The sequence below is a fragment of the Callithrix jacchus genome, chromosome 10 (genome assembly GCF_049354715.1).
Source record: "Callithrix jacchus isolate 240 chromosome 10, calJac240_pri, whole genome shotgun sequence".
Classification (NCBI taxonomy): Eukaryota; Metazoa; Chordata; class Mammalia; order Primates; family Cebidae; genus Callithrix; species Callithrix jacchus.
The window spans coordinates 97,450,630-97,474,971 of record NC_133511.1 but is presented as its reverse complement, the minus strand read 5'-3'; the positions used below and the strand labels follow the sequence as shown (position 1 = coordinate 97,474,971).

Here is a 24,342-nt window from a genome sequence, read left to right as displayed (position 1 = left end):
GACTAGAAAGTCTGTGGGGCAGAATATAGGGGCTGTGAAAGGGAGAGTGGTAAGGAGATGATGCTGATGCTAGCAGGGCCAGATCCCACACTGGGCCTCGTAGGCCCAGGGAAGAAGTTCAGATTTTCCAGTGGAAACATTTTCAGGAAGATTTTATAGTTAAAATGACCTAGAGAAGAAAGGGCGTTAAGTATATACATATATTAAATTAGTAAATATGAGTCTATTCTGAACATCCTAGTAATTGGATGAAAAAAATCCCAGAATCTTTATCATCATACTCATGGGATCCAACCCCACTGTTTTATGCTATATAAATAATAACATCACAAATAGCATCTATGAAGTCAAACACCATAGGACACAGTAGAAAATTTTTAGGGGGATCCTTTATTTCATTCACTTCCTCTTTACAAGGTGCAATTTCAATCTGTACAGGTTGTGTCTGCCAGTTCAGTGCATGGCTCAGAATTTCACCTTGTCCTCATTCCTTGGCATAACCTGTTCTAGGGGGCCAGGTCCGAGAGTCATGGATTCACTGGACTGGATGGGACACGATCCAGAACTCCGCTATGTTTGGCTTTGCAAGGATCCCACCACCTGATTCTAATCAGTGATCACTGAGGAAATGCACTGTATTCCTATTCACTATTGCGAAGGACAGGCCTACCTTACTGGCTTATCAAGAAAGTTCTCTCAAGTATATTTAGTGTTTATCATTTTCCTATAGTTCTTCAAATGTCTGATATTCATCTTTTCCCTACCTTTAAATTCCTTTCTTTTTCACATTATCTTTCTTGATTGCTTTTTAATAGAAAAACAAAGACATGGATTTATTATGCATATTAGCAGATCCATACCGGAAAATGCATGGAGGTTTCATACCCACTTTACAATAACAGCTCAGAGTATAAAGTCAAGAAGGAAGAATCTGAAATATTAGACTTTCGGAAATAAGCTTACCTAGGATGATACCGCTTTTGCTTAATCAGAATTTTTCCTTTCCAACTATTTAACAGTGGCAAATATAAAAAAATCTGGTAATTAAAATACACAGAAGTCTCTTCATACTACTGTCTCCCCCAACCCCCCCAACTTCTGAAGAACAGGGCTTTTTCAAGTTTTGTTCCCCTTTAAGTTTTAGTGGGGGAAAAAAAAACTTTTAAAAAGTCATGTTGTACCAATATCTCCCCCAAATTGCAGAGAACTGCAATTTTCCAAGGGTTTCGTGTGTTTTGAGAGAAATCTTACTGAAAGAATAGTGATGTCCATTTTCCAGTAAATACTGAGTGAAAAACAATTTTTATACCCTAATCTGAGGTATAAACTTGCTTTTTGTGGGAACACAACTGTTGCAAATTAGACAACTGTAGCAACCATCCAAGACAATAACAGAAGCCTGTGACAGTCTGCCATATTCTGGTGAGTGTCTATCAAAGCTCATCGTGATTTTTTGTGAGATCTTCCCCATAATTGGTAGCTTGGCTTCCAACAAACATGTTCCAGTTCTCCAGTATTTCCTCTTTAGTTAGCTTCTCATCCTATAGAAGAGATGAAAGAGCTCTGTCATGGAAGCTCTGATAACTGCACTATTTCATGATATTCATGTTATTTCATTGATATGCAACATTTAAAATATGATATTCAGTAATTCAGAAGCTGCTGGGCACCTCCTTCATCTACCATGACTGCACTGCAAAACTTCAAATCGGAACAGCCTCTGGCTATAAAAACTGTGCTAACATGTGTCAGGGAAGTTCCCAAGTAAGTCAGAAGTTCGAATCCATTCGTGTCCACAAGCAATGTTGGTCTTCCCAAAATTGGCCCTCAAGAATACCATTTCCTTCTTATGGCCTCACTGCCTAACCTGACTATTGGCATAATCTGACAATGTAGGGACAATCAGCAAAGTGGGGAGTAGGCAGGACTTATTTTCTAAATTTACTGATTTGTTTATTTGGATGTTTATCAATAGATACTGAAGTACTAGGCATTAAAAGTCAGAAACCTGAGCTTGCCTGAGGATGTCTGGGCTTTAATGGGAGGGACTTCCTTGTTAATGACACATCACAGATGTTTGATAAATATTTGCTGACAATGAATGCATAAGCTTATCCTAGGGCAACATGGGGCATACTTCTTAAATCTGTGTCCTGCCCACAAAGTTCTGGAATCCTAGGAGATGTGATTAATACAAGTCTGTGGCTCATAGCTGACTTTCCAGGAAAGCTGAGGCCCAATAAGCTCACTGTGTGTTATCGTGGTATTAGCTCAAGTTTACAGGTTTCCACTGTGGGACAAGAAGGAAAAGTCAATAAAGACATGGCAACATGAGTCAATGCTATCGCCGAAAAGCAAACAAAACCAATCTTTGGAAAACTGTCTCCTTCCATCAGTGATCCCAGAAGAATGGGAAATACCTTGTTTTTGTCTGACTCATACACCAGGTGCCTGGCCTCAGCCTGTGCATGATCATAATCTTGAGGGAGGATCCAGTGGCGAATCTCGTCTTTGTCCAGCTTCCCGTCCTTGTTCAGATCCCGGAATTCGTTAAACTGCTCCCGTTCTGATAAAACCCAGTCTGGTTCAGGGCCATTCTCCTCATGGGAAAACATATCCGCTAGAAGGGAAGGTTGCTGGTGGTTACAAAGAAAAGTGGGAAGGTAACCCCCACCCCCAGCCCCCCCACCCCCGGCAAAAAACCTGACCTCCTGAGCTTTAGAAAAGGTGATGATCAATCAAGAGACCTAACTCAAACAGCTGGTAGGCAGTTTCTTAGGGATAATAATGCAGTAATTTATCCTTGATGAAGGCCACATGGTAGAGTAGAAAGACCCGAGTTTAGAAGCCCAAAGATAAATCCCGGCTCTTAGTTTGGTGACTGAGGCTTAAGTTTCCTTGTCTGTAAAATGGAGATGATAATTTATAAATCACGGGGCTATTATGATCAAATGCACCATTTCGATGTAATAGCCCTCTCCAATCCAAACTGGCACTACATAAGCGAACACTAGTAATAAAGACCAACATTGAACTCTATGGTCTAGATCCTGTATAACATGCTCTACGCACATTTTTTCATTTGTTTTTCACACAGCGACCTTATCAAGTGAGTGCTGTTATTATTCCCATTTTACACATGAAAACAATGAGGCTTACCCAGTGACCCACAGCTCATATGAATTGGAGGCCACACAGTAACATGGGCACTCTGCTTTCAACCCAGAGTCTTAACTACTGTGTGTATTGCTATTGTTTATATAATTTCCACGGGGCTTTCACTGTCATTTTATTTCATCCTTATAACAATTCTACAAGATGGGTCATTATCCCCCATTGTACAAAATGGTAAGGAAAAGAAAAAGGAAACCTTTATGCATTGTTTGTGTGTCACTAGCTCTTCTTGGAAAAGAGAAACCCTGTGGGCAGTTGCTCTGTAATGGAAGCAGAACTTAGAACTATCAGGTGGTAAAGGGAGCAAGTAGTGAGCGAAGGGAAAAAAGAGACAAGAACCTTGACTACAAGGTAGACCCCTAACTGTCGTGTCTACATTGTTTTCGGGAAAGAGCCGTAATATGTATTAGCTAATTTGAGCTTCATCCAATCCTGCAAGAATGGGCTCATTTTTTTTCCCATTTTACAGATGAGGAAGCTGAGGCTTAAAGCCATTACATGATTACCCAGGGTCACACAGCTCATCAGTGGAGAAGGTAGGGCTCCTAATTCCAGTGCCCTTCCTAATATACCCCCACCACCTGCTTTCCACTTGTTGCACCTGAAGAGAAGCCTCCCCAGAAAGTGAAATGACAAGTCAATACATTGGGTTTCTCGGACTGCGAGTCACTTGGTATTTGATTTTCTAGCGCAGCGCCTCCACCTCCCTCTCTTTATTCAGTATAAAGAATTAGATGCTTCTTTTAGGCAAAGCCGCTCAAAGAATTCTGCCCCTCATTTTGCACCATTTCAATGCACAGTTCTAGAGGGCCAGGCAGAGCAAACACTTTCAATCAAAAGCACCACATTGTTTGTTTTCATCATGCAGCCATTGCTGTCAGTCTCATTCCATCCCACGGCCACCGTGAGAGGTCCATGCCTCCGAACTTCACCCTTGCACGTGCACCCAGCAAGAGGATGGCTCTGCTGCTTGTTCTGATGAGGGAGCTGTCAGCATCTGTTATTCTATCAGGGGAGTGCCACCAAGATCATTTTAATTACTGTGGCGAGAGCTACCTGTCTGTTACCAATGACACACAAGGAACAGTGTTTGTTTCAGGATCAAATATAATTTCTAATGATTAGAATTAGAAATTATTAATTATTAACTTTGCTCTTCCTTCTTGAAGGCACTTGTTCTCGTGTCTAGGGTGGCAAAGTAAGATACAACCACAAAACCAGAGACGGGTGGCAACTCGGGCTCTGGGTTTTACATTTAAAGGTAATAGAGGCTTTGATTAAAAATCTGTATAAAAAGTATATATATTTCATTCCTCTTTTCATAGGTCAACACCTAAATCAAATGATTTCCCAGCTTTTACTTTATTGAGAATTTGGGGAAAGGGCTGTCATGAGAAGGGGGCCTGCAGCTGGAGCCACGTGCCATAGCGGCTGGTGAGGATCAGAGAGAACTGTCCTTGTTGCCTGCTCTAGCCCTTTCAGATGGGACTTGGGGTGGGGGGGATTTGGGGCTACCAGGAAGGGCTCTAACCAGCAATGGTGGGTTCAGATCCAAATACATTAATTTAACTCTATGGGACTCCTGACTGAAGGATGGAAAACGAGGGGCACAAAATGACCATATTATTGGGCAATTGTGCACTCTGTAAAGCATTTATCTCTCTTAAGAAGGCCTTTCTGCAGAGCTCAGACACATGAACAGTTCTGCTAGTCACAGCCGTATCTACTCAGAGCTTCTAGGCCCCATCAACCTAGTCCAGTTTTAGAGTCTTTGCCTTGACACTGATTCCTCTATCTTTACTGTAAGTCTGTGGGATCTCCAATGCCCTTTTCTAAAGGTAAAATCAGGCAGTGTGACAAGGGCAGCTCTCAGAGTCATGGGGCCAACTGTTGGGCAGCCTAGTGTAGGGCCAGCTTTTTCATCTCTTCTCCACTGAATGAGGTCTAATAATACTTCCCTGATATTACACCACTAGGGCTGATGTGACAAGCAGGCTGGAAGTTCACAGGAGTGGCTTACAGACTTGCAGCTGTTGCTAAAAGAGACGTCTGGGGAAAGAAGCCAGACATGTGGGTGGAGGCATGTGGCCCCGCTGGGATAGCTGAGCAAGACTTCAGGCCAGCACTCACCAATATACTCATCCTGATCCACAAACCCATCCCCGTTCTTGTCGATGTCCTCCAGGGTTTCCTAGGAAGCAAAGGGTAAAACAGAATGCAAGATGGCCGTGCGCTCTAAGGAAGTCTGAGAATTCTATTGCTTTCCTTTATCCAGCTTTTACGGCTGAATGCTTGATGACTTCTGGCTCATCTCCTTACTTCCCTGGCAACTAGTTTCTTCTCTGAAAAAATACAGGCAATAGTTTCTGTTCCTAATCCTCCACCCCAATTTCAAGAGCAGAGTGCTAGCTTCAAAGCAAGATGTACCTGTAAGCTCAGAGGTGCTCTGCCGATATCAGGAGGCCCTGCCAGGCCAACCAACTCCACCATTCAGCCAAAACACCCGCTGGGGAACATGCAAGAAACCCAGTGTGAGAACCACTGGATTAGATGACCGCAAGAATAGACTCCAGTGCTAACAGGACTGTGAATGTTGGTGTCAGAAACGTGAAAGAGTGGACAACTAAAAAATAAAAGTATATCTGACTTTTTAATGTACTATGCTCTATATTTTGTCTACTTGACCTCTTATTTAGGTTTTTGATTGGGTCAGTAATTAAATGAGTCTACTGTCCACTGGCACAGCAACTCAGTGGCATCCTGGGTCAAAACAAAGAGCCAACCTGACAGCAGAGAGCCACTCCCAAAGGCCTGTAATTCACAGTGGCTCATTCCCACCTGCACTGTCCTCTGCCGCATTAGCTATCACGACATGGATGCTGGGTGGTAAAGAGAAATGATTCTTGGAGCCACCGCGCAGCTCTTACAGCCATGGCGATCATGAGGATGAAGCATGAGTGGACCCTTCCACCACCTAGAAAACTAAAACCATCCACAGTTCATGTAAACAAAAGCTCTAGCCATCTGTTTCCCAGGATTGAAACAGTTGGAAATGGCTTGGTGCATCTGTCCAGGAAAACAGGTGACAGCATTTATTTAATTGTCATGGAAAATGAAGACATTTGGGACCCAACAAACACCATGGCAAGCAACGACATTCTGAAGCCTTACAAGCATAGTCATCCCTCAAGCCCAGGGTCTGATCCACCCACCCTCCAAAGATCCACCCCCAAAGGGTAGCAGCCCTTTCAGCCATAATTTTTACCTTATGTTCCCATACAGTTTTAACAATCCCATGCATTCCATTTCTGAGTCTTTTTCTAATTCCCTTAAAACTGAAAAATGTGACAGAGACTAGCTAGTTGCTCACTTAACCCATTGGCCCTTTCTAGGCACATATCTAAACTAGATTTCCCAACCTCTTCATATCTAGGAAGGACCAGTGGAACATAAGTGAAGGGGATGTGTCATTCCCTGGCCAGAACAGTAAAGAAAGACTGTATCTTCTCATTCCCTCTCTTTTCCTTTGTCAGCCAGCCACGAGTTACCAGGATGACTTTGAAGCTACAAGATGGCAGAGCACAAGCAGGAGTGCTTAGAGGAGAACTGGGCACCCAGCAGTGCTCAGAGAACAGCCCAGGAGATCCATCTGGCTGGAACAAGCTTTGATGGTGTTCAACGGCTACAAATGGAGGCTATTTGTTACAGCAGCCAGCCTGCCTTGACTAATTTATTGGGTAGATAGGTATTCCAACACACCCCGCTTCAGAGTCCTTCTGCAATTCCCTTCAGGCTGAAAAACGTTCTCTCTTCGGAAGAGTCAAGATTTAAAGGCAGCTTTCTCCCCAGTCTTTTCCCAGCCCAGGCTCTTCACTTATCTTACCAAAACCACAATTTCCTTCATATGCTCAAACTCCTCAGGATGCAGAAAGGCAGTGAACTCCTCCCGAGTGGCGGTCAGGTCACCATTGAGGTCTGCAGCTTTGAATCTTCTCTCGTCACGTGGCAGCATCTTTCTAAAGGTGTGATGATCTGAAGAATCCTGAAACTCCGCAGGGTTTCCTGCAGGATGTATACAGGCAGAAATGTTTTGAAATTGTGCTGCCAAGAGAGGCGTTTCCTGCCAGACCACTCTTCCTTCATGCTCAAATGGTACACATAGGGAAAAAAGGTCCCAACCTGCTGAGTTCTTGAAAACATTTTATGTCAGAATGCCTCTAATATCAGTCCCTTCAAGCCACCCTGTGGGGGAACCACGTGCAATAACTCCCTGAATATGCTAGGCCTCATGACATATTGGGGGAATTACTGCATGTGGTTAAGAGCGCAGGCTTTAGAGTACACTACAGCCACATGTCTCTTTGCAGAACTCTGCTTTGGTCATCTCACTCTTTGATCTAGAACGTGGTTCCTTGGTACCCACAACATCTTAACACCGTGCCTGGCTTTCAAGATCTCCCTGATTCTGGCCGCACGCGTGCATCTTTGGCTCTCCTCGGGGCGGTTTCTTCGCTGTCCTTACCATGTACCCAGCAAGTCTGCACCCGGTGCCTCTGTATCCCACTTCTCCTTCATTCCCTCCATCTTGTTCGTCTTGGATCCAAACCCTTCTTATGACTGCATGCATTGCTGCATCTTTGCCCCTCCAGTTGACCCACCTTCTTCAAATATAAATCCATTCTCTAAGGCCCCCGTTTCCAAACCACCCACACCAGGAAGCCTTCCCTGACTGTTCCGGCCCACTCAATCCTTGCTATCCAGAATTAGGCAGCATTTTGAAAGTGTACCACAGACACACCTCCTTCTGCTTTCCGTAAGTGCATCGGAGATGAAGTTGAGATGGGGTTGTAATCTGAGGGAGGTTTTTTTTTTTTGAGATGGAGTCTCATTCTGTCACCTAGGCTGGAGTGCAGTGGCCCAATCTTGGCTCACCGCAACCTTCAAGCAATTCTCCTGCCTCAGCCTTCTGAGTAGCCGGGACTATAGGCGCATGCCACCACCCCCAGCTAATTTTTTGTAATTATAGTAGAGACAGGGTTTCACTGTGGTAGCCAGGATGGTCTCGATCTCCTGACCTCGTGATTCACCCGCCTCGGCCTCCCAAAGTGCTGGGATTACAGGCGTGAGCCATCATACCTGGCCAGGATTTTTTTTATTAGCCCTCACACACCTTCCCTCCCACCTGTATCTTCACTCAGCATAAGCGACGCAGTACATTTGAGTTTGCAGAGGAGGGTGTTACACAAGCTGGTTCTACTTAGGAGGCTGTGACATATCCCTGAAGGGAGTGGATATGATGAGAGAGAAGAGTCTACAAAAAGCTTGTGAACCGGGCCCCCGCTATGTCATTGCTCCCGCAGCACCTCTTACCTAGGTAGTAACCATAGGTGGCTTGTTTGTATTCTTCCCAGGAAATTTTATCATCCTTGTCCCTATCATAATCCTTCCAGACTTTGGCGACATTATCGAAGATGTATCTTTTCTGCACCCGTTTGATCCAGGTTTTCAGCTCCTCAGTAGTGACAAAGCCATCTCCGTCATTGTCGATTCGATCAACAATCTTCCTGCAGTACAAAAAAAAAAAAAAACCCACACACATGCACAAGGCTATTATCAACTCTTGTGTGATCCTGGTCCAGCAAAAGATCAAACACCTGCGCAATCTAAAATGCACAAACAACTACAGCAGAATCAATGATCCAAGGAGGCTGGAAGGAAATCGTTAAGCTTATCCTTCCACAGTAGACGTGCTTTCCCCTGACCAGTGCCAAGGGCAGACACCACTAATGGATCGCGCCCCTCTGTCCTGATACACCTAGAAGAGCTCTCTGAATTCTCAGCACGGTGCTCTGGCGATGGCCACTACCAATGGATCAGAGCTGATCTGTAAGATGAAAACTATCAATCTTCTCTGCGATAGTCCAACTCCCTCATTTTGGAGTAATAGAAACTGAGGCCCAAAGAAATGGAATCACTTTTCTAAGATTACACAGCCAGTATCTGGTAAAACTGAGGTAAGAACTCAGGTCTTCTGGCTTAAGTTCAATGCAAAAAGTGGAAACTTTTAGGTAAATCAAAAGATACAAATGAGTTGTTTTTTTTTTTCTATCCCACCACCATGGACTCAAAGACTTGAAACCTAAAGCAGGAGACCAGCTGGTGGACACAGCACAAATGTCAGCGCTGAGGGAGCCTTGACATCATGGAATCTATTCATGAAACTTGACCAGCTGAGCTGCTCTAGGAGCCTAAATCCTTTGCTCTTAGGGTAAAGACACCTACACCAGCTCTGCAGCTGGCCTAGGTTTCAGAAACTTACCACTTGACTCCACTGAGGCACCCTAAATGCTGGCCCAGAGCAAACTTCAGGCTGGGAACTCACTTTCATAGTCTCTAGACCAGATGGTCCCAAACCAGGACAGCATCCCAATAGGGAACTTCAAAAACACTCACAAGCTATTTCCGTTGTTTAAAAAAGTTTCACCTTTGTAGTCCATTTACCTGGGAGGAGGTCATACAGGCTAACTCTAGATTTCTTTGTTTCAGGCTGGAATTCTATCAGCTTCAGTAGTCAAACTTCCTTGTCAACAGACATTCTGATTGGCAATCTTTGATTAATAAAAAGTGGGAAACAAATTCATCGGTACAGTTTGCTAGTTTCATAGAGAAAATCTCCTATAACTTTTTTTAGGTGGGGGGAGGCTAGAGAAGAGAAGGAGAGGAGTGAATAATCAATGTCCGCACCTCCTACCTGAATCCAAGAGTCCAAGCTCCTCTTTCTCAGGAAGGTGTAAACATCACTAACAGCTTGAAAGTGCCCTTTTATTTGTCAGCTTAACAGGTCTCAATCCTAAAAGATAGGCTGGACCTGTGATCCCAGTGCTTTAGAAGGCTGAGGTGGGAGGACTGAGGTGGAGGGCCAAGAGTTTGAGAGCAGCCTGGGCAACATAGTGAGATCCTGACTCTACAAAAATTTACAAATTAGCCAGACATGGTGGTGCATGCCTGTAGCCCCGGCTACTCAGGAGACTGAGGTGGGAGGATTGCCTGAGCTCAGGAGGTCGTGGCTGCAGAGAAATATGATCGCACCACTGTAAACCAGCCTGGGCAACAAACGCTGTCTTACAAATAAAAAGAAAAAAAAAGAAAAAGACTAAAAGGTTTCTTCCCCCAGGAAATCATAGCCAGACACAGCAGAATTCTTTTAACATTGTGCTGTGGTGAGCCCAGTTACATGCCAAGTGCTGCTCCAGTCCTGGGGACACTGGGGAGACATGCCAGTGGGTTACCCAAAGCCAACTGGGAAACAGAATCTCAGGCTAACGATATCTGACTCTATAATACTTTTTTGTGGAAAGGACAGCATCTATTCTATGCCAAATAAACATCTAGGACACAGTTCAGCCTGACACATAGTAGGGACTCAACAAATATTTGTTGTAAGAATAAAGAAGATCTTAACCTCTCTCTTTAACAACCTCAAGTGAGATCCTGGGAAAGGCAGCCAGAATGGAGATGAAGCCCAACACTTTCATCAGAACACCGAGATCCTCGTCCTGCCTCTGGTCCCCATTATCTGCGTGATGCTGGGCAAATGTCTTGACTCTCTGAGTTTCTCCATCTGTAAACTGAACACCTACTTCATAAGGAATGTTGTGAGGAATAAAGGAGAGAATGCATGCCTTTCCTCCCAAGAGACAATAATCTAGATCAGGGCAGATGGTGGCTACTACGCAGTAGCCATTCAAATGTTTGTTGCATGAATAAATGAAGTCAAGGTGTCGAAACAAGGAAGAAACCCAGACCAACTCCATCATCATTTGTTCTCAACACCAGCAGGTAACAGAATGAGCAAAACCTCTTGATGGGACCTATGGCCACTTGGAGGTACCCTGCTAGCCGCCAAACAGGGCTGGCAGACTCTGCTGCAAATGATGACTGCCACATGGGACTAAAGGTGTCAAGAGAAACCAGACATGGGGGTCTGTATGTGAAATCATATAAACTTTAAATGTCGGCAAGTAATTTACATTTTTTTCTAAGACTGTATGGCATATTTGTGAATGTATGCAGCCTTCGGGTTCCCACTATGCAAACCTCTGGCCCAGGTGTCTTCAGTGGCCTTAGAGTTGTCACAGTTTCAGAACTGACAAGTGATGGTGACAAAGTTCCCTAGATCCAGCCACATTCTCAGCAGCCAGTCTTGGAGGGGAACCACAGAAACAGAAGCTTTGGACAGAGGGGCGGCCTCTCGCACTCAGTCCCATCCAAACTGGACCCATAATTTCCAGCACCTCCTACTCTGCCTCAACCCCAGATTTAACTTACAAGTGAATGGTGCATCCACCACACATCTAGTCGCTCGGTCCAGAGACCCAGATGTCCCCGTGATTCCTGCGCCTCCCTCCTCACCCCCTTGTTGAGTCAAGAGCAAGCGCTGCCAGTTCTACTTCCCACTGGTGTCTAGATTCATCCCCCCTGGAATCCATAGAGGCCAAGCCCCTTCTGCATTCACCTCCTCTCCCCTGCCACCGGTCTAGTCTGTGCTTTATGTTCTCTGTGTGCTGTCCTCCTGCCATCCTGACTTTGCCAATTAGTTTTGGGGGTTATGACATTTTGACAACGTACAGGACAACCACTGATCTCCATCTCACCAAGGTCCTTCCTGCTCTGCCCTTGGTTTCCCCTTCATTCCCACCTCCCACTTCTCTTCCGTTCCCCTTTGCAGACTCACCACCCCTCATTCCCCAGAATACTTTTCAAAACCTTTAGAAATGGGCGGTTCTCTCTTTAGGTACACCTTCCCCTGCTGTACACCTGGCAACCTCCAAGTCATCCTACAAACTCTCTATCAGGTGACAGCCCCAATCCCCTCTCTGTAACCTGCAGCCCTGGGGGCTCCTTCTCCTGGAGGTGCTCACCAAAGGTTTTATGGGCAATCATTGCAGCAATTATGCATAACGTCTGGTCTGTCTGTGCTTCTCCCCTCCACATTTGCCTACAAGCACTTTGATGCCTAGAGCATAATGTTTCATCTCTGTACCTGCCAGTTATCTAAACTGGGGTCTGGTACACAGTAGCCATTCAAATGTTTGTTGCATGAATGAATGAAGTCAAGGTGTTGACACAAGGATCAAACCCAAGCCAACTCCACCATCACTTGTTCTCACTATGAGGCTGAACTGTCATGATAAAGGCATTAACTGGAGGCTGTAGGACCGCATCTTATAAAGTTTTCCAAATCCCAAAACTTCTCCCTGTCTCCTCTCCAGTGCAATGTGGCTACCACTCAGGGCTCCAGGATAAATTAGTCTCCAAGTACCTCAAAGCAATACAATAGGCTGAAATCATCAATGGCCCCCATTGTTAAGTCCTAAACGGGAAGAGAAGATACTCTGCCAGATAAAAGGTAATTGTTTGGAGGTGACTTTGAAGTTCAAAGGTCTTTTTATCAGAGCAGGCAGATGGTGCACCTACACAATAGGTAGAATTTATCCTCATATTCCAATGAAACACTTTGGCCTTTGGAGGCCCCCGGAACAGGGATGGCTGTGTTCTCTTTCATGTGGCAGAACATGAAGATCCTCCACCCCCAGGAATCAGGTTCTGGGAGATCTGAGACCTGGTGCCCAGTAGGCAGGGCTGCTGGGTTCTTCTACAGCCCTGCTTCCATCTGGGACCAGGTTGCCTGGTGGTCCTCTGTGCAAGGATCCCCGGATAACTCTGCACACTGCCCAAGTGTCTCCTCAGGGAGACCCGGGGAGGGCGTACTGAAATGCACCAAAGTTTTGTTTTCCGGATTTGGTTCCTGTCTCAACTGCCTTTAACTGCCTAAGTCAAAATCCACCACCACTGCGAGCACCCTCCAGCTTTTTGCCCCCAACAAATCAGTGACCAAAGAACCAAGTGCTTCTGCAGAATCTGCTGCCAACAGAAACCCGTTTCCATTCCCTCTAGCTCGTGTTTCTAATTTCCAACTGAATGTCCCTTCTCAACCGGATTTTACAATAGATTTTATTTTGTTTTCATTTTTTTGAGACGGAGTCTCACTCTGTAGCCCAGGCTGGAGTTGAGTGGTGTATCTCGGCTCACTGCAACCTCTGCTTCCCGGGTTCAAGCGATTCTCCTGCCTCAGCCTCCCAAGTAGCTGGGATTACAGGCGTGCACCACGACACCCGGGTGATTTTGGATTTTTAGCAGAGACGGGGTTTCGCCATGTTGGTCAGGCTGGTCTCGAACTCCTGAGCTCAGGTGATCCGCCAATCTTGGCCTCTCAAAGTGCTGGGATTACAAGCGTGAGCCACCACGCCCGGCCAACTTACGCTAGATTTACAGGGTGATTAGTCAAAAGGCAAGACCACCCCGGCCGAGACCAGGAAGCAAGCCTTTCGCTGGCCTGCCCCTTCATCTTTTATCCATTTATGTTCATCCCCGAGACCTTCTTGGAGAGTGTCTCAAGCCCTTCTCCCCGGGAGTTGGGGGATAAAAGAGAAACTGCGAGAGGGTGGGCATGTCACTAACAGGCCCCTGTGGACAAACTCTTCTTTTGTGCACTCTCTCCCCTCCCTTCTGATGCAACTCGGGGGAGGGGGCGGGCCCTCGCCGTCCTGGCTCCCGCGGCCGCTGCCACGTTCTCGCCTCCCCGCGGGAAGCCAACCCAGCCAGGGCGCGGCGGCGATGTCCACGCTGGGGTCCCGGCGCTCTCCAGCAACTTAGCCCGAGCTCCGGCGCCGAGCCAGGCAGGCTCCCGCCATAGGGGGCCCCCGCGCGCGAGATTTCGCTTTCGCTTTGGCTCTGGTATCCCGCGTGGCTCCCGCCCGGACGGCCCTGGGCACCTGCGCCGCCCCCCGCGCGGCCCCGGCCGCCGTCTCACCCCAGCCTCTCCTTGCTCTCGTCCGGGGTGAGCTGGTCGAAAGTCTTGGAGTCCTCCTTGCCCAGGAAGGCCTCGTGGTCGTACTGGAAGCTCTGGTTGTCCTCGGGGGGCCGTTCGCCCAGCTCCGAGTCGGGCCGCACTACGCGCTCCTTGCGCACCGTGGGCTTGGCCAGCAGCGCCCGCGGCGCCAGCGCCAGCGCCAGCAGCAGCCCCAGGGCGAGCCCCAGGCGGCGGCCGCGGCCACCGCGCGCCATCGTCCGGAGGAGAGGGCGGCCTGGAGGGAGGCGCCGAGCAAGCGACAGCAGCGGCAGCTCGGGGCGCTTGGAGCGCGGCGGCGGCGGCGGCGGCGGCGGGGCTGAGGCCGGCGCGGAGGAGGGGACGGGCCAGTCCCTCCGCCAGTGCCCGCCCAGGGCCGGAGCCGAGGGGCGCGCCCGGGGCCTCGGGCTAGGAAGCTGCGGGCGGCCCCGCTCACGCGCCCATTGGCCGCCGCGCTGCCTGGGGAGGCCGGGGCCGCGGAGCCACGTAGCCAGCCCGGGTGGTGGGCGCGGGGCTCGGGGCTCGGGGCTCGGGTTTCGCCTAGGCCCCTCCCAGCGATCTCGTCGCTGGGGGCGGGCCCGGGCGAACTGGGCTGGGGACTGGAGGGCTCAGAGGAGGACTGGGAAGAAGTTCTTTGTCAAGCAACAGATGTTCAGGATAAAATTTCCTCTGACTTCCTACAGTTCCAGAAAACTGTAAGGAAGGAGGCGCTGCCCCTCCTCAACTTCCAACTGAGACCCCGAATCTCAGCCCCAGAGCCTGCTCTAAGATGTGCTCTCAAACCCAGTTCAACCCCAGTTAGCAAAATATGGAGTCTAGTTACAAACGCGAGCCTGGAAGGAGACCAAGTCGAGGAAAGTCCCATGGAAACGCGGGCCGAACACTCAATAGTCAAGGAGGGTCAAGCGGGGAACTTCTGTTTGACCGAGAGTCCCCTAAGGGGAGCGGTCCTTTAAGTTCCAGCTGCCGCAGGTACGCAGGCCCCACGCTGGTAGATAGTCCGGTTTCCCAAATGAAATCAGGATTTTTTATTTTTATGTTTACTTCTAAATGTTGGTAACTCATTTTACAAAAGCACTAGGTGGATCCAATCTTACCTGTATTCAGTTGGTAATACCATCAATACAGACTTCTGTCTGTCCAACTTACTGGAATGACGGAGATGTGCTCTATCTGGTCCGCCCTGTAGGTAGTGGCTGTTGAGCACTTAAAGTGTAGCTTAGTGTAAGTTAGGCATTGAAATTTTAATTTAAATCTAAACAAATATTCACACTGGACTAATGGTTACCGTATTGTACAGTACAGGTCTCGAGCAGTAATTCTTTTTGGGTCTCAGGCTTTTTGAAACTCATTGCAAGCCATGATCTTCTTCCAGAAAAATGCACATGTGGCTACTGACTCGGGTGTTTGATTAAAGAGTTGGAGGATTCATGGATCTTTTGAAGCCCTGCCTATGAGCCCCAGGTTAAGAATCCCTAGAAGGCCTGGTGTGGTGGCTCAGGCTATAATTCCAGCACTTTGGGAGATCGAGCCAGCTGGATCACCTGAGGTCAGGAGTTCGAGACCATGGTGAAACCCCATCTCTAGTAAAGATACAAAAATTAGCCAGGCGAGGTGGAGGGTGCCTATAATCCCAGCTACTTGGAGGCTGAGGCAGGAGAATTGCTTGAACCCGGTAGGTGAAGGTTACAGTGAGCTGAGATCATGCCGTTGCACTTCAGCCTGGGAAATGAGCGAAACTCCATCTCAAAAAATAATAAATAGATAAATAAATAAAATCCCTAGAAAACTGAAATCATAGTTGAGGAGAGAAACCCACCATGACAGCTGAATAGCTGTACTCCCAGAAATGTCCTTCATCTTGCTCTGCCTCCCATCTCCATCCCTGATGTTTTCAAAAATGTCTGGGATGTTCTTGTTGCCCTTGCAATAAAGACGTCACAGCAGCATAGATGCAAGTCGTTTTCTTGTGAAGCCCTCCTTCAATCAATTAATACATCATTACTGTCTTCCTGCTACAGCCTAAGCACTGGACTGGGTGCCGAGGGCACAATGCAAACAAGATAGTCATGGTGTCTGCAGAGCTAGAGTGTATACAAACAGATGTTCATTTGTTCATTCCTTCGTTCGTTCGTTTGTTCCATAAACTGAGCACCTGCTAAATGTCAGTCTGTGCTGCATTCTGGGTGAGTATCCATGGATCACAAATTAGCATGACAAGTGCTCACAGAGAAAGGCATTCAGTGCTCTGAGGGTACTGAATCTATCCAGACTTGAGAATCAATCAGGGAAGGCCTCCTGGAGGAAGACATCTAAATTGAGACTGAAGGTAAGTAGGATAAGCTAGATGGGAGGATATAGTTATGTGAGAGAAGGATAAGGTCCCGTATGAGCTAGCAGAAGACAGCTCCACGTTTGAGGTAATGTCATTGTGACCCTGTACATCCCCACTGGCTGGCAGTGAGACCTGGGAATCCAGACCTTGGAGCCTTCCCCCTTCCCCACCAGCTAACTTTGCATGGGACAAGAAGTACTGTGCCTGAGACCAGACGTGCTTCCCACAGCCAGTCTAGAGGCCTGAATTTCTAGCAACAGAGAAGCATTACCTTGGGCCTGTAAGAGCTCCCTGCTGAGCTGCAAGTGTTCTTAGGTAGGCGGCTTAGTACCTTCTGTGCTCATCAGGCCAGCAGGATATGAATTGTTGAGTAAGGGAGGAGAAGGAGGAGTGGGAGGAGGAACAGGGAGAAAACGATCCGGGCTAGAAAAAGAAGGGGACTAGGAAGGGAACGGGAAAGTGAGTGGAGACTGGTGACAGTTTTTGCATATTCACAACTTTGGCCACAGGCTGGCCTGGGTCCCTGGGGATCCATCCAGGCTCTCCGGAACGGCATATCTTTTGTCCTTGTTATAGCTGGCTTCCTGCCAGACACTGGTGGTTTCCAGCAGTTAGATTGTTCCAGAGGTAGTCTTATCTCCTGTGGGAATTACCAGAGTATTCTAGCACTGCTGTGAATCCGGAAGAATTTACATAATTTCCCCTGGGCTTGCCTACACTTTTTTCCTATATATTTATTTTCATCCTCCACCCTACCATGAGAGTTCAAATCCTCCCAACCAAAGGATCAGGAAGAGTGATGGAACAGAAGAGTCAAGGTATTGCCCTGTGTAATTGCTTTCTTTCGTTTTCAGAGTTGTTTTACATCTCCCCCCATGTACATGCTTGGGGAGAGTAACTAAGTGCATCGTCATGTCTTATGCCTTAGGTTAACCTCCCTTCTTGATGAAGCAGAGGAACCAGAACAAGAGGAGTAACATTTAGCAGAGGGTTGAATCAGTGAAAAGGAAAAGCTAGTTGCAAATGGGTTGACTGATCAGCTTAGGGTATGCTGGTCTCCTGCGCCTGACTGAAAGTAACACCATCGACAACAAGAATCCAACAAGAAGTTACTGAAACAAGAAGAAAACTTTAGCATCTCATGTGAGGAGAAGTCGTGAGTTATGTCAGTTTCAGATTTGTTAATTCCAGTGGTTTCAGGACATAATCGAGGAATCAGGGTTTTTTGTTTTTGTTTCTCCTTCAGAAACAGTGGGGGAAAGAAATGTTTTCTCCCTCTATTTGGAAAATAAACTTTCCCAGTAGACGTTCCCTCATATCTCATTGGCCAGAATTGTGACATGTGCCTATGCTGGATCCAATGACAGGCAAGGGGAATGGAAATTCCATGGTTGACTTCAACCAATCAAGACTCACTCCTAGGGGCTAGAAAGTACTGTATACAGCATCTTCTGAAGCACATGATTAGGGTTCTGTGGGCCAAGGAGAACAAGCCAGATAGCTGTGTCTGCCACATGTTTAAAAGCACTTTGAGCATCTCTACCTCCCTTCTGCTTCTCCACCATTCAAAATTACATGAACTTTTCACATCCTAACTCAAAGGTCACCTTCTCCGTGAAGTTTTCCCTTATACCTCAAATCAGAATTAATTACTTCTTCATCAGTATGCCCAGAGCCTTTATATTTCACACACTTTTCACAGTTGGCTTTGTATTAATTTTTCTTCTCTCCTAATTCTGAATTCCTAGAGAGGAATGGTCATAAATCCAGGGCCTAGCATATTTACTACCTTCTGGCAGGAGTTGATCACCATAAGACAGATTTGCTGTGAGGTCAGGACCATATTCTTTTGGCTCACCACTGTATACTCAACCTAGTATAGTACCTGGCTCATAATAGGTGTCCCCAAATATCTTGAATGAATGATAAAATAATTAATAGCTGCCAACTTCTGCTTCTGGTCAAGCATATCTGCCTTTATTGCTTTTGTCATTAGCCTGAATAGAACGGAATGAAGGAGGGACTGGATTTATCCTCTCATTTGAAACAGACAAACAAACAAAATATATGAAACAACAGTTTTCAAGACACTGGACATCAGGCAATGAATGACATTGGAAACAAACTAGTTGAGTCCTAGGATCACCCCAGAATTACCTTGGTAGAGTTGCCAGGCCACCGTACAGAAAGGGAGAACTCAGATGGATCCTGGCAGACTCCTTAAGTTGAAAAGACAGCAGTGAGTGACCAGAGAGACCAAGTCAGCCATGGTTCTTAAGAGAGTACCAGAGAGAAGATGGCTGCACAGAGATAGAATCCCAAAGCTCCACAGAGGATCCCCTTGGCCAACAGCAAGTGGTGAACAGTGCATGCATGTGAGGCTGAGGAATGAGCCATCTGAAAGGATTAGAAGGGACAGTGGGTGCCAGGCATGGTACCTGTCCCCACAGGTCAGACTGAAAAATCTTATCAATTGTGGGGCACTGGGTACTTAGTAAGGCCTTGCCTCAGTGGTGGGGAATAAGTAACCCTAGACTGAGCACTGCTCCAGAAAATGCCTCTCAAAGCACAAAGGCAGACCTGAAAAGCTCAAGAAACCTTACAGAAATAAATAATAAAAAATCCAACACCCGACAAGGTGAAATTCACAATTTTTATACTCCAATCAAAGACACAAGAAGGCAGGAAGACACAATAAAGAGGATAATCAGTCTGTGAAAGCTGACCCAGAACTGACACAGATATTAGAATTAATGGAGAAGAACATTAAAACAATGATTGTAATTGTATTAAATGTTTTAAAAGTTCAGAAGAGCCAGGGAAAATACAAAAAAGACACAGATTGAAAACCTAGATATCAAAACTGTGAAATCTGGGATGAAAAATATACCATATAAGATTAGCAGAAGGTTAGATATTGCAGAACACAATATGTTTTCACTAATTAAATGCTTTATTGAATAAATACAATAGAAATAATGCATTCAAATGCTTTCTAAAAAATCAATTTTAAAGGCCTTTCTATTCAGGTTAACGACAAATGCAGTAAAGGCAGATATGCTTTTTTAATATAATTGGCTGATTTTATGTAGCATTTTTATCTTTTAGTCCACAAGTATATTATTAAATGATAGAGAACATCTGATGCAACCATTTCCACAGGACTAGGAAATAAATTTCTAAGAAGGAAAGATATTACAGAACCCATCTTTTATGTCTACTCTCACAGTCTAAAGAAGATAAAAAACCAATGACTTTCTTCACAAGAGCTCATGACTAATGTCACTTTGCTATCAAACTCTGTATCATCCATTTTGAGCATGAAGACAAGATTCAAATATTGCCAAAAGGAGAAGCACAATGCACATTGTGATCACTTATTCAGCAACAGCCAGCACTGCACCCAAAACTATCTTACTTAGGAATTAAATAAGGTCAGCCACATGCATGAGCATCTCCTCCACTCTAGTATTGTAGAAAGTCTCAGTGTCATGAACAATCTTCTTGCCTTCTTCAGCAACAGTTTATATCCACACCTTTCCTCCTAAGTCCACCCCCTCTGCCAATTCGACTCACTCTTTATTCTAATCATGTGCTGTCTCACTTATGATTTCATGTTCTAAATTACATCAGTGCCATTTCTGAGTGCCATCTTGCCATCAACTGCTACTGTTGACTCCTGTGGGTATAGTTTTCACAATTAGTAGGTACAGCATAGTTTGTAACCAAAGTTACTCATTGCTCATCAATCACATGAGCCAACAAATCAGTAGTGACCAGAACACAGCTTGATCCTGATCAGAAATCCCTCATGCAAATATCTCTTTCCTTCTAGTCCATATCATCATGCAGAGCAGAAACTGTGAAGTCTCTGGTGTGCATTTTCTCTGTGAGCCAGCTCACCTTGCATCTTGCCCTGAGAAAAATCACAGCCTGTATAATGGTCAGTGTCTTGTAGAAGTCAGAAGGTGTATCTAACTTTCATTCCTACAGTATTTCCCAGAGAAAGGTAATAGTCATTTAGTTTTCAACTTCCTTTTGTTAGATATTCATTTTGTTACATCTACTGATATACTGCACCAAATATTAAGACTAAGGTCACTGGACATTAAGAAAGAGGTCCCCCAGTCTTTACAATCAGAAGAAAATATTAATGAACTTGGAGGGATAGCAGTAGAAACTGGCCTAAATAAAAGACTCAGACAAGAATGAATTGTAAAAATTAAAGAGCATTAGTTATCTCTACGACACACTTACATTTCTGCCTTCCTTGAGCTGCTGTGCCCACCGCAGGAGGGAGGGGCCGAAGATGTGTTGGTGGTTGGTAGGGTCTCCAGGGAGGTAGAACTATCCCACTGAACCCAGGAAGTGGGATGTGCCACCTGGAATTATATATATAATTTGAGTTGGGAAGGGGAAGCAAAAAATAGGTATATTTGAAAAAATGATGCCAAAAATTTCCAATCTTTATGAAAGTTATAATCTGCAGATCCAAGAAGCTCAATAAAACTCCAAGCTCAAGAAATGTGAAGAAAAGTCCACTAAGGCATCTAATAATCAAATTGCTTAAAACCAGTGATAAAGACAAGTTCTTAAAAGCAGCCAGAGAAAAATGATAAGTTAGGAGATTGTCATCAGTGTAACAAAGATAGCAACTTTGATATCTTAAAGCAAGTTATCTTTATTTCTGGTGCTATGGACTGAATTGGGTCGCCCAAGTTTCATATGTTGAAGTCTTAACACTACCTCCCCTCTGCCCCATCTGCCTATATTTGGAGACGGTCTTCAGGAAGTAATTAAGGTTAAACGGGTGGGCACAACAGCTCATGCCTGTAATCCCAGCACTTTGGGAGGCTGAGGCAGGAGGATCACTTGAGCCCAGGAGTTGGAGACCAGCCTGGGCAACATGGAGAAACCCTGTTTCTACAGAGAATACAAAAAATTAGCCGGGCATGGTGGTGCACACCGCTGGTCCCCGCTAGGCACCAGGCTGAGGTGGGAGGATTGCTTGAGTCTGGGAGGTTGAGGCTGCAGTGAGCCATGAGCATGCCACTGCAATGTAGCCTGAGTGACAGAGCAAGACCCTGCCTCAAAAGAAAAAAGAAAGGTCAAATGTGGGGCCAGCCATAGTATGATAGGACTGGTGTCCTTATAAGAGGAAGAGAGAGGTCCCTGGAATGCACGCACCAAGGAAAGGTCATGTGAGCATGTGAGGAAATTGTGAGAAAGTGAGAAAGCGGCTATCTGCAAGCCAGGAAGAGAACCATCACCAAAAGCCAACCACATTGGCACCCTGATCTCAAAGTTCCAGCCTCCAGAACTGTGAGAAAATACATTTCTGCTGTTTAAGCCACCCTACCTATGGTATTTTGGTATGCCAGCCAGAGCAGATGAATATACCTGGTAATTATATTTAGTAGTTGTCCATGGCCCTGGTACACCCAGGTTATGTGTAGATGGAGAAGGGGATAGCAGTTGAAAGGGAGGGAGCCTAAAAATGCAAGAAAGAGAGTGTAACTGATGAAGCACTGTCCCAAATCAATAGAGCCCTTTGGGAATTAAAAGAAAGCTAGGGACTCTCACCTAAAAATTGACATAAAGATTCTGCATTGCTTTCTGAAGTTTCCTGGGCCACCCTTCTCGGGTGTAGAGGAGGTTTAACACTTCCCTGGCTCTGTGTGGGCTGGAAAGATGAAGCCACTGCCATCCACAGAGCTCAGGGTTACCAGTGGGATCAGACAGGTGGGTTCTGCTACCTGCAATCCTCAGTGACTCCTGGACCACCTGATGTTACCAAGTCTCCTGCACAGGGTGCTGCAAGAGCTGATGATGACTTCATCAACAGAAAGTACTAGAAAAACACTCAGGGTTGTTATGGATTAGCCAAAGGATTTTTAATTTTTTAAATGCTGTACTCTACAGAAAAGATTTTTTTCTCCCCTTTGAAAATTGTACAAGTGATACATGTTCCTGTGGAGTAACTCTAAGACACAGATAAACAACAAATGAAAATCACCCCAGATCCTACCATCTGGAAATAACCTCTTTCAGCATCTTGTGTATCAGACCCAACTCATTCATATGCAAATGTATAAATACTTGTTTTATGAAAATGGTATCATATTACATACATCGTTCTGCAACCTGCTTCCCATTCCTCCTACAATTTATCAGCCTATTGTGAACATTTCAAGTCCAGTCAATATTCTTCTGCATCAGAATTCTTTTTTTGTTTGTTTCTTTCTTCTTTTTGAGATGGAGTCTCACTCTGATGCCAAGCTGGAGTGCAGTGGCCCGGTCTTGGCTCACTGCAACCTCCAATTCCTGGGTTCAAGTGATTCCCCTGCCTCAGCCTCCCAAGTAGCTGGGACTACAGGCATGCACCACCATGCCAGGCTAATTTTTTGTATTTTAGTAGAGATGGGGTTTCACCATGTTGGCCAGGATGGTCTTGATCTCCTGACCTCGTGATCTGCCTGCCTCAACCTCTGAAAGCCAGCTTCAGGCTCCAGGGAGAATGTTGTGCCTCCTCCTTGTGGTGTCCTGTGCTCTACATGTTCAGAGAAACTTTTTTAGTAATGGACGATAGGAATGATCCCTGGAAGTAAAGTCTTTAGATCAGCTTTCTTAATTGCCGCAAGGTATTGCACCATTCCTCAACTGCTGGATGTTTAAACTGTATTTGTTATCTGATATCTATTGATACTCTAATCCCTTAATATGAGCAATATCAATGATTTCATTTGGTGTTCAAGAATAAACTGTGTAGTTTACAAGCGTGCAGGGTCTTAGCTGACCTGGGCTCAGCTTGGCCGATCTCTGCTGGGCTGGGCTGTCTCATGCCTCTGCAGTCAGCTGCAGTTGGCTGGGCAGTCTTCCTCATTTTGACATGCTCACTCACAAGCTTGGGACTGGTTGGGTATTGGCTCTGCTAGGATGGCCACAGCTGGGATAACAAGAACAATTTAGCTGTCCCAGGTGAGTTTTACTCCAGGAGGCTAGCCCAGGCATGTGCTCATGATCACTCAGGAGAGCAAGGCCTGAGCAGAAATATGCAAGTGCTTTTATAAAGATCTGCTGTGTCACATTTGCTCACATCCTGTTGGCTGAAGCAAGCCATGTGCTAGTGACAGAGTGGATTTATGGGGCAAACAATGTGAACACAGGAGGGGTGAAGAATGATGTATTGGGGTTCTCTAGAGAAACAGAACTATTAGAATAGATGTATATCTGAAAGGGAGTGTATTAAGGGGTATTGACTCACATGATCACAAGGTAAAGTCCACAGTAGACCTTCTGTAAGCTGAGGAGCATGGAAGCCAATCTGAGTACCCCAGCCTCAAAAGTAGGGAAGCTGACAGTGCAGGCTTCAGTCAGTGGCTGAAGGCCCCAGAGCCCCTGGGAAACCACTAGTGTGGTCTAGGAGTCCAGAAGCTGCAGGACTTGGAGTTCGGTGTTCAAGGGCAGGAAGCATCCAGCACAGGAAAAAGATGAAGGCCAGGAGACTCAGCAAGGCTAGTCCCTCCGTGTTCTTCTGCCTGCTTTTATTCTAGCAGCTTTTCCTCCCAGACAGAAGGATGAGTTGAATTTCCCTAAGGGAAGGCATTCAGCTGAGATTGGAAGTGAAAGTCCAATGTAGTCCCAAAATATGCCGCTTTGACATAAATATTTTTGAGCAAAAGGCAATTAAGAAGCAGCAAACAGAGGAAAAGCTCTTTCTATCCTCCCTCGCTTTTCCAGCTGAAGACAGGATATACATTCTTCTTTACTGGGAACAGCTGCTATCCACTCAGATATGGCACAGCAGTGCTCTGCACACAAACCTACTCCATTACTTTACTTCCATGTATTTGCCTTCCCATAGTTTCCCACCTCTGGAAACCTACAACTGCTTTCCTTTGTCTTGTCGTTTCTCTAAAATTTA

The 24,342-nt window shown here is 45.9% G+C and overlaps 1 protein-coding gene, 1 non-coding gene and 1 pseudogene across 2 annotated transcripts; all 3 read right to left on the bottom strand.

The window, feature by feature from the left end:
* Positions 1 to 371: 371 nt before the first annotated feature.
* Positions 372 to 14,591, bottom strand: RCN1 (reticulocalbin 1). Its single transcript, XM_035264252.2, has 6 exons — positions 14,048 to 14,591; positions 8,545 to 8,738; positions 7,058 to 7,236; positions 5,305 to 5,365; positions 2,421 to 2,620; positions 372 to 1,541 (listed from the first exon to the last, which is right to left on the bottom strand). The coding sequence occupies exons 1-6, from the start codon at positions 14,299 to 14,301 to the stop codon at positions 1,434 to 1,436; spliced, it is 996 nt and encodes a 331-aa protein (XP_035120143.1). The 5' UTR covers positions 14,302 to 14,591; the 3' UTR covers positions 372 to 1,433.
* Positions 14,592 to 20,487: 5,896 nt separating this feature from the next.
* Positions 20,488 to 20,630, bottom strand: LOC118146054 (small nucleolar RNA SNORA81). Its single transcript, XR_004731515.1, has one exon. It is a non-coding gene; the product is annotated as a small nucleolar RNA SNORA81 (small nucleolar RNA).
* Positions 20,631 to 22,880: 2,250 nt separating this feature from the next.
* Positions 22,881 to 23,032, bottom strand: LOC118145848 (small nucleolar RNA U3; annotated as a pseudogene).
* Between the last annotated feature and the right edge of the window lie 1,310 nt (positions 23,033 to 24,342).

Coding starts and splice junctions, on each gene's coding strand:
- RCN1 (XM_035264252.2), bottom strand. CDS start 14,301: ATGGCGCGCGGTGGCCGCGGCCGCCGCCTGGGGCTCGCCCTGGGGCTG. Junction 7,237..8,544: donor CACCTATGGTTACTACCTAG/GTAAGAGGTGCT, acceptor TACATCCTGCAG/GAAACCCTGCGGAGTTTCAG. Junction 2,621..5,304: donor GGATCAGGATGAGTATATTG/GTGAGTGCTGGC, acceptor CTTCCCTTCTAG/CGGATATGTTTTCCCATGAG.